Source organism: Cyprinodon variegatus, unplaced genomic scaffold (genome assembly GCF_000732505.1).
Source record: "Cyprinodon variegatus isolate N-32 unplaced genomic scaffold, C_variegatus-1.0 Scaffold118, whole genome shotgun sequence".
Classification (NCBI taxonomy): Eukaryota; Metazoa; Chordata; class Actinopteri; order Cyprinodontiformes; family Cyprinodontidae; genus Cyprinodon; species Cyprinodon variegatus.
In genome coordinates this window covers 158,176-168,189 of record NW_015150571.1, presented here as the reverse complement: position 1 = coordinate 168,189, position 10,014 = coordinate 158,176, and the positions used below count along the sequence as shown (strand labels likewise).

The 10,014-nt window shown below is 37.1% G+C and overlaps 1 protein-coding gene across 1 annotated transcript in view; it reads right to left on the bottom strand.

Annotated features, from left to right (window-relative positions):
* Nucleotides 1-526: 526 nt before the first annotated feature.
* secisbp2 (SECIS binding protein 2) overlaps nucleotides 527-10,014 on the bottom strand; it is a 15,150-nt gene continuing 5,662 nt past the window's right edge. Inside the window, exons 8-17 of the mRNA XM_015375429.1 lie at nucleotides 9,294-9,434; nucleotides 9,126-9,212; nucleotides 8,872-9,004; nucleotides 8,622-8,788; nucleotides 7,837-7,963; nucleotides 7,576-7,753; nucleotides 7,257-7,477; nucleotides 5,264-5,418; nucleotides 4,981-5,149; nucleotides 527-3,801 (exon numbers count right to left, since the gene is read on the bottom strand). Of these exons, the coding sequence (XP_015230915.1) occupies nucleotides 3,689-3,801; nucleotides 4,981-5,149; nucleotides 5,264-5,418; nucleotides 7,257-7,477; nucleotides 7,576-7,753; nucleotides 7,837-7,963; nucleotides 8,622-8,788; nucleotides 8,872-9,004; nucleotides 9,126-9,212; nucleotides 9,294-9,434 (1,491 nt within the window). The 3' untranslated portion in view covers nucleotides 527-3,688. The remainder of the gene's footprint in view (nucleotides 3,802-4,980; nucleotides 5,150-5,263; nucleotides 5,419-7,256; nucleotides 7,478-7,575; nucleotides 7,754-7,836; nucleotides 7,964-8,621; nucleotides 8,789-8,871; nucleotides 9,005-9,125; nucleotides 9,213-9,293; nucleotides 9,435-10,014) is intronic.

Below are 10,014 nucleotides of genomic sequence, written 5' to 3'. Positions count from 1 at the left end.
TTTTGCTTATCAGATGCCCCTTTTAAAGGTTCCTGGGCCTCATCTAAGCAGAACCAGAGGCTTACTGCTTCCATGTCTCAATGCACTGATGCAATAATTCCTTTATGCAAAAATATTTATTTTTCTGTTGCATTGGTCTAACTATATGGAATATTCAAAACTTCTGCAGAACTGAATTTGAGGTTTTGAATCAACATAAAAAAAATAGAAATATATCACTCTTTAAACAATATGTCTACATAAGCTTCCTATTTTATATTGCTCAGGTAAACATGCTCTTTATTGATAATCGAATATTCTGAGATACTTTTGTTCATACATACAGAATACTTAACATTTTTATAACAATGACAGACATTTCTATACTGGTCAAAATTCATTGTAAATCCTACTAAAGGTTAAAACAGAAAAAGGTGACTTTTAGTCAACAGGATCAGGGATAAAGTCTGGAAATGTTTCTCCATTTTCTATGTTCTGCTTCCATGTTTCAGTTTGTTCAGAAAATAAAACAAGGAACATCGGTTTGATACACATTCTTTATTCAAGACAAACCTCGGCTCTGTCACCTGAAATAATCAACTCTAAGGTGTATCCAAAACAGTATTTATAGAAATACATGTCATCAGTGAAGAAAGATTAATCAAGGAATATTGCATCTAAATCCTATTTTAGCAGCTTGAACCATATAAACTCACCACAGACACGTTTATTTAGCTTTTAGAAAGTGTAGGAAGATGCTCTTCCTTGGAGTATTATCAGAGGAAATAAAATCATATGCAGAATACCTTTCTTAAGCAGAAAGGCTACTGTAATTTAGTATTTAAATAGATTTTCATAATGCAGACACTTTGGGAGCAAATTGATTAAAAGTTTGTTTTTTCCCCCCCAATGATTGGCCAAAGATTCCATAATTACAGTCACCTCTCAGCAGCAGGAACTTGGTTTTAATCTCTGCCGATATGTCCTTGAGCACAGCTTTAACTCCAGCTAACTGAATGTAAATTATTTTGCAATTACTAGAATTAGATTGTCCATAACTTTTGTTTCTAACATTTCAAGTTAGCAGTTTGTGGTAAAGTCCTTTGAAATAAAAAATCATTCAAACAAATATTGTCCATTAGACACAGCTAAACATCATTGTTCTCATGTTAGAGTAGATCCCAACATGCTTTTTAACCAGATGAGAGGCTGTTTCCCAACTTAAAGTCTGACGCTTTATAATCTTACTCCAATTTTATGAGATGAAATAAAAACTTTAATGAAAGAGTAAATATGGAATTAAGTCCTTTTGTCTCAATCTTACCAACATGTTCTTTCTTAGGTCAAAAAATATTCATCAATGTGGCATCAGTTACCGACGGTAAAATATCAAAGATAAGAAGTGATCTCTAAAGGTTTTCTACCAACGGCTAAGAAACTAACCCAAACACCAAGCAACAAAAGGAAACAGAGGTCTGGTTAAGATTTTTACTCAAGACTTCAGAAGAATAACTCCAGGTTTGTAAACAGGAGGAATGTGAATGAAGTATTTTCCCTAATAAAAATCATGTTTTGCAGATATCTGGGTTATTATACCCCTCCCTCTATTCCGCTGTATAGAAGACGTGAGAAAAATCCCAAACTAAATTCATTCTAAACAGTAATGACCTTTTATTCTGTTGTAATTCTAATTTGTAAATACATTTTTCAGTTATTATCCTCTTATATTTGTAATTTTTCCTCTAAGTTATTAATAGTAACATAATTGCATATTTGATCATGATTATCAATTATAACCCAAGGTTACACTAACTTACCCTCTTTTAACACTATCATCTCAATACTTGTTTTCTTAATATTATTTTTCTATATTAGAAGATTATCAGGTGAAATTTTTATTCACAATTTTAATTTTAAAAATTATCTATATTTCTAAAAACAAAAAGTTTTATTTTACACAATAGGGCTTTATCCTTGATTTTCAAACATAAAAAAAAAAAAGATTTAACATCTTGGTGAAAAAAGTAATGTGATCTTTTTTGTTAAGAAATCATACACGATCTTTGCTTAACGGCCCTTGGGGGGAAAAAAAGGAGTGTAAACCAAAACTGTAAACCTGTTCAGCTATTACTAAGCGAAAAAAGGAAAAAAGAAAAATATGTCTTTAAATCCTCTGCCAATGATTCCTATGAAATAACTTTACTAACCTATAAATACTCTTAACCTGAGGTTTAGATGACATCATGCAGAAGCATACACCTCGCACCCACCTGTAAGAGTGGGAAAAGATACAAGATCATATGCAAACTTAATAAACCAGGAATCAGCTACGAGAAATCTGATTCCCGCCTACACCGGCTAATCAGTGATCAGATTAGTAAATAAAAAGTAGATTTAGCCAAAATGGGACTGAAAGTAGCTGGACAAGAACTCATATGTAAATGTCGTAGTTACAAAGAGGGGGAAGGCTTAAGTGATGCGCTTTGGGACACCAGGTCTCTGTAACAACTAACAAAGCAAGCCAAGCTGTTTGGAAACATTTGAGGGAATAAAATCCCTTTTCTGCCCAATGCTTAAAATATAAACATAAGACTTAAGGTGGATTTGTGCTCTTTGGTCAAGTGAGATTACAATCATTTCCAGCTACAAACAATCCGGTATTAGGTACAGGAGAGAAGAAGTGATGCTGTGGGCTTCACCATATGATCGCAAAATAAAGAAAAACAGAAATGGATTATGCAGGTTTCTGGAGCCATTCTGTAGTTTTCAAAGAGGTTTCAGCCAGTATAAAAGGAGCTGTGTGAATATGCTGGCTTGCTGTTCAAAGCTTGATACCAAGAGCCAAACTAATTCATGTGTTGCATAGACGGTCTGCAAAAACTAAAACTTTAGGAGGAGGATCCGTGCAAACAGATCTCAGCAAGACAGAATCAATATCCTCATTCTTTGAACAGAAATTTCTTTTGGAATAAGAGCAATAAGGACGGTATTTCAATGTAATGAAATTCTAAACTAATACTGAATGAGGAACCTATAGATGTTGATAAATAAATTTTAAAGTAACATCATTTAGAGACATTGCTGACCATACAGCTCCTTTGCAGACTTTTCTCCATGTTTTCACAGGGTTATTCTTCTGGTTTTGAATCACATCCATTGTCTCCTCTTTACAAAACAAAACTTTCCACTGACCTATAAACAATTTATAAACCTGTTATTTAAGATGTTTAAACTTTACAAATCAGTTACCGTAGTAGATACTTTTTATGCCCTACTGCACAACCCCCTGGTTTAGAAGGCACTGCTCACTTTAACAACTCACCAGCTTAATTAATAACTAGTTCATAGCCATGTTTACTTATTTCTAATTAGAGGTAACCCTTTCAGTTCCTACAACTCATCCAAAAATCAAATATAGCCATTATGTGAAAATGATTGCTTTGCAATATAATGCTGTATCATCAATACAAAAAATACTCAAAAACAAAAAACAAAACACATCCTACACATTCTGCATGAATGGTCACAGTCATGATGGGTCAAAGTTCATAGTGTGAGGCTTTATACCTGCTTCCATCCCTGAAAGAGTTCATGGAATTCATAAATCACACACACACAAAAAAAGAAAACCAAACTAAGGTCTTGTCTGGGTGTAGCCCCTAAATATTTTTTTTTTCTTCTTTTATAGCCGAGGAAACATTCGCTGCAGTCAACTCCTCTCTTCTTCAGGGATTTCTGTACATTCACTGTCCAGGAGCTGCTCCGCATGGCTCAGGAAAGCACGGCTGCTTTCATCCTCCAGAATCTTCTCCCACAATTTAACTGAGAAGAAAATGGAGGCAGTGCGGGATTATTATGAGCCTTGAATCAACAACATTTAACTGGAATAAAAAAATAAATATACACATTTTAAGTGATGCACCCAGAAATTAGCTTGGTACCAAAATGAACAGATATTTAAGCTTAGAGGTATAGTGAAGGATTTTTGCAAAATTTTGAAAAGACCCGTCCTCAACAGTTTAAAAAAAAAANTATATATATATATATATATATATATATATATATATAAAATAGAATTCCACTTTACTGTCATTACATTGTAACAAGTAAAAAAAAAAAAAAAAACTAAATTCACTCACTGCATTTAACCCATCCCCTTGGGGAGCAGTGGGCTGCCATTGTGCGGTGCCCAGGGAGCAGTGTGGGGTTCAGGGTCTTTGCTCAGGGACCCAGAGTGGCAGTCTGTGGAAGTGGGGCTTGAACTCAGAACCTCTTGGATCCAAGCTCAACTCCCTACCTACTAGGCCACCACTTCTCGTAACCCTTTACCTGCTCCAGAGTGGGAACACCTATTAAACGTGAGAGCATACACTCTCTTTTGCACTCTCTGTTTAAAAGTTGCTGTTTGCATCGCTCATGCAAGCTTACTTTCCAAAGGAAGATTTGCAATTTCTCCACCGGTAAGTGAAACGAGCATGTAAGATGGCCTTACATAAACATATCACCAGAATGATGGACAATTAGAAGGACCACTTATTTTGATGATCCGCCCGGAAAAAGAACATCCTCCAATTTACCTTAAATTGGCCCAGTAAAGTTATAAGCCCGCTGGAATCTGAAAACGTTTTAAGTTTTACAGGGAAATCTCCAAATCCAACACACAAGTTCTTCTTAGGGGAAAAACTGTTTGGAGCAGAAGTGGAGTTCATACTTAAACTTAACTAAATTCACTGCCTATAACAGTGCTTAAAATCAAATAAAACGAAACACTTTTATGAATTCTTGCCTAATTCATTTAAGCAGCTTAAATGAATTAGGCAAGAATTCATAAAAGTGTTTAGTTTTATTTGATTTTAAGCACTGAGAGAGGGAGTCCTGTTTAATTGGACATGTACCATCCTCTCTACCCCCTATGTATGCGGAGAAGGGGGTAAGACTTATATTTTCTATCTCTTTAAATGTTCCTCTTTAAAGATCCATAAATAAGAAGCTGTAACTTACAGTACTGAGGTTTCTCTGACCACCCGGTGTCAGGTCCAGGCTCGGACTCCTCAGACAGGCTGTTTATTTGCTCTGCATTTGCATCATCCTCCGTTTCCAGGCTGGTCAGCATCACTTCGTAGGCTCTCCTAGCCTCAGATGACAATTCAATCATCTTGTGATAAAAGTCCTGTTGTGATTAAAGCAAATCTCTTCATTTAAAAACTATTGAGGCATCTATTATAAATGTTTACTTTTTAAAAAAAAAGATTTAACATGCACACGTGCCAAAGCTACCCCTGACCTGTGCACCGTCGTAGTTGAAGATGCCCACGAGGCTGACGGGTACAGCCTTGTTGACACAGCGGCCCAACGCTTTCCTGGAAAGTGCGAATACGAACGGCACACCCTGCTCGCGACACATGTTGATGATCGTGTGCAGAACCTCATCCAGTCCACCTGTGAAGGCAATATTTTTTCTATAAACATGCAGTTATAACTCCTTCCAGCTTCGGCAACGGCATGCCTGTCTGGGACTCTCTGCTATCGATGTTTTATTTGTACACATTTATGACGCAGTACCTTTTGTTTCCCTTTAACCTACATCTGAAAACAAAGTTCGTGTCCACATCAAAATGGAAGCGCCACAAAATTACTCACAGGAACGAAAAATCTCTGATCTTGAAAAAAACATAAGAAGAAATCTTAACCAATGCATCAGGTAAGAAAAGGAGAAAAGCCAGAACACAGAATCCTGATTTACTGCAAATGCTGAAATGTAAGGGCCGGTCAGACCCTGGACCAAACTGTGGTCAAGTTGCTTTGCCGCTTCAAATCTTTGGATGCTCGGCGCTCTAGTTGTTTATCTGCTCTGTTCTGTAGCTTCAAGCTAGAGAGCAGCTTGGCTTTCTTTACGAGTTGGAAAAATAGCTTTGACACATTTATGAGCAAGAAAGTCCACCTCCAAACATCCTCTGTGCAATCAGTTCATCCGGATTATGATCCCACTAAAATACTGTGTGCAGTTCTTGTTCAGAGAGCCAGACCCCCAGCATACCGCCGGGAGGCAGCGCTGGACATCCCCGCTGGGAGAGCTCTGCTGCCGGTGTTATACAGAGAATTATCTCCCCCTCTTGGGAGATGAGAAAACAGATTGAAATATGAACGAAAAAGGGAACTTTTAAACATATTCTTATTATTTTCATATTTCTAATGCATGGATGTTCTGAAATTGAAAGTTGTGGTGGACAGATAAATGCCAAGAATTACCCCCCTGTCGTAGGAGCGAGTGTTGCCCTAAACTCTCTCACACTGATGAGAAAACAGATTTAAATATGAATGAAAAAGGGAACTTTTAAACATATTCTTAATGTTCTTTTCAGAAATTATCTAGAATGGTGTTCGTGGCAAAAGAGGGAAATGCCAGCCATTGAGTAGAGAACATATTAATCGGAAACTGACTGCAGCACATCGACTAAAACGTGTCTCTATAAAAGTAAAAATCGTATTCGTTCAAATTTATGTGTCCACCAAAACTTTCAATTTTAGGACATCCATGCATAAGAAATATAACAACATTAAGAATATGATTAAAAGTTCCATTTTCGTTCAGATTTCAATCTGTTTTCTCATCAGTGTGCGAGAGGAGAGGTATTTGTGGGCATAACATCGGCAGCTCGTGGGGGATTTCCTGCTGCCGTTCATAGAGGCTGGAAATTAAGAGCATATAGAGTTTTAAAGGTTTGTGGTAAAAACCGCAAGTAGCAGAATATAAAATTGAATATTTTATGTCAGCAGGTTTTACCATTTTCAGTTAATTTGGGTATTTACAAACTTTTTCACCATAGTTTGTTAAAAATGTTTTAGTGCAGCAATAATGAGTTTGATCTCTTTTCCTTATAGCCTACATAACCATCCATTCTACCTGCTTTTTTATAACCTTTGGAGTTTAACCCTATGATATTTATTTTTCATATGCAGAAGCAACAACAGCCTGAAAGTAGTTTCTGTCTCCCCCAAAAAAGCTCCTGGTTCAGCTTTTCTTATTGGTTGATGCTCCGGCGTCCAGCGGCAAAAGTTTAATTTTCAGAACCCCAATATCGAACGCTCAGATGCCTGGACGCCAGAACTCCCGGACGCACCGCTCCAGACACGCTGCTGAACCTCTCGTCGTCATCCCCCACAGACTTTGCATGTAAATTAGACGCCATTAGACAAACAATTTTCCTATTTGTTGCCTAATCTGCCAACAAAAATCCACCAAAGCTACTGATCAGCAGTGATATCCATGAAGGTACCTTTCGACTGGATGCGTTCACAGTTTGGCGAGATGATGACACACTTGACCTTCTTTAGTTTGAGGTGTTTCAGGACCTCTCGAAGGCCCATCACAATCCGCCTCTTCATTCGGGCCTTCATGGGATCCTTCTGGTACAGCCGATCCTGGAAGCGGACCAGCTCCTTCAGAAGCAATGTCACGCACTCGTCCAGATCTTTCCTCAACATCTGGCTGCAGTAGCTGACACCCAAATGAGAAGCAAATCATTAGAAAAGCCGTTGATTATTGTCTTTAAAGCTACATACATGGATATGCAGGAAATGTTTTTGTGGCCTCACTCTCTAAACTTCCTGCTGTGAATTTTGGGAACGTTGGTCTGTTGGGGCTCAGAGGCGCTGAGGTCTTGCTGGTTACCAGCATCTTTTTCTGTGTCTTCATCGGCCTCTTGTGTTTCAGGGTTTGTACCGTTTAAATTCAGCTGTTCATCAAATTCTTGTGAGAAACTCTGAATCTCTTCTGAAAAAGACAAGCATAATAAAGGAAAAATTACTCAGTAATGCTAAACTAAAAATTCCCCAAAAAGTAGGTTTACTTCCAACCTGGGTCATTTGAGTCGTTCTGCTCCTCTGTAGCATCGTTAGCAACTTCAGAATCATTTTCAGGCAGCAGTCCTCTCTCCTCTAGCAGACGTCTCTGTTTTCTCTCTTCCCTTTCTTTTAAAATGACCTGAATTTCCAAGAATATAAAAAATGTTTTATGACTAATAGAATTTAGCACCTGAAAACCATATTTTAAAAAAATAAAGTATAAAGCATTAGTAACTTTTTTTAATAGTCATGTAAAACCCAACTGACTATGATTAAATATTTTTTTATACTCCAAGAGTCTGTCCTGATGGAGCTCTGATAGTCATCTTTGAGCCTAAATAGAAAGCAAGCACTGGGCACTATTAGTCGACATAAACCACCATGGCGCCATCTACAGGCAACACAGTTGAACTAACAGAAAGCCGGATAGTGACCAATGACGCAGTTACTAAATAAGTGACAACCGTGCTGCAATGCCTTGTGGGAAAACAGATGGCAGAGGATAGGGATAAGGAACTCCCAGCAGTATAAAAAAATATTTTAAAAAAAGAGAAAATAGAAGTCCAAGATCAAGTGTAAAAAGGTACCAGGTGTTTCCAGGAGGGATAAAGCTTGGGTTGTGCTGGTTTAACAGTTTGACTGTTGCTGTGAAGTTCAGAAACATTTGAGTACATGCTAATAGTGCTAATTTTGTTAGCAATGGTTTTAATCCCCATCCTCTGCCGTCTGTTAGACATAACTATAACCGTCAGGAGCTACAAACAGAGACCTGATCTAAGAAGATTAGTGCAGCTCACCTTCTTCAGTGGAGTAGGCTTCTTGGCTTTAGGCACTTCTCTTTGCTTTCCTTTTTTAACTAAAGGGCTGGTAGAGTCCAGTGGATTGTGTGCGATTTTATCCTGTTGCCAGGGTGATTTTTTGACAGCCGTCGTCTGCTTCTGGACCACTGGTAGTCCTCCACCAACTACAACAAAGAAAATACAGCTTTACCGTGTTTTTAAACCCTGTTATGGAAAGTCTTGTGTTTGGGGTTAGCCAATGACCAACCAGAGAGAATGACCGGCTTCGTGTCCTGCTTCGATTTTTGAGTCTGTTGCTTTTTTTCCAAGACGGCCAACATGTTACCGATGTCCAGCTGGACTGGGGCCTTGCTTTTTTTCCCCGACACTTTCTCTGCTTTCTAAATAAAACATTTTTTAAAAAATCAGGGCTAGATCATAGAAACAGAGCCGAACTAAATCAGACCATATAAGAGTCTTTTTGTTCCTTATTTCCATGCACATGCATTAAAAACACACTACCTCATTGCATAGCTTTGCTCTGCTGCTGGTTGATAATTTTTCAACCCCAGTTAAACCCAGTGCCAAGTCAGGAAATTCTTCTGCATCCTAGAAAAAAAAAAATAAAAAAATATATATATATATATATTCTATAGGTTATTAGAAGCAGTTTAATATTAGAAGATTTACCTCAAGCTTTGGAGGCTCATAATGAAACGGGCTCTCTAAATCTGGTTCTGCATCTTCAGCGTTGCTTTTGGATTTCTTTTTCCGCTTTCGCTTTTTCTTTCCTGCAGTTCCCTCCTCTTTAGGGGCAGTGATGTCTTTTGTCTAAAATACAATATAACAATCAAAAGGTTCCTCTAAAAATTAAAAAGTATGTATCCTTCAGAAAGACATACAGAGATCTTTAAAAAACAAAATAAATAAGACTGGGTTTTATTAGTTTAGCAAAGCTGCAGAAAATTAATAGTGGGGCCAGAATATTCAATTTCTTAGTAATTGTAAAAAACAAGCAACATATATGCAAACTTTTTTTTCCCACACAACACAAGGAATGCCTTTTTAACTAGAGATCAATTATGGTAGCATCATATTAATGCAATTATGATCCAAATAAAAATGTTTCAGCCATTAAAAAAGGTCATACAGCATTAGGTAGGTTGGACGAATCTATCAACCACCAACGATAGAGAAATTATTTTGTTTCTTTTTGGAACCTACGGGTTAAGACGCAGCCAACGAAAAAAAAAAATACTTTTTTTATTGGTACACAAAAACCTTTATACAGCCGAACCAGAGAGAGGCAGTTTTTCCTTTTTTTTTTTTAATTACGGATTGGATTTTTAACACAAAAAAATTTTATAAAAAAAATAATAAAAAAAATTATATACATATACACATATATATA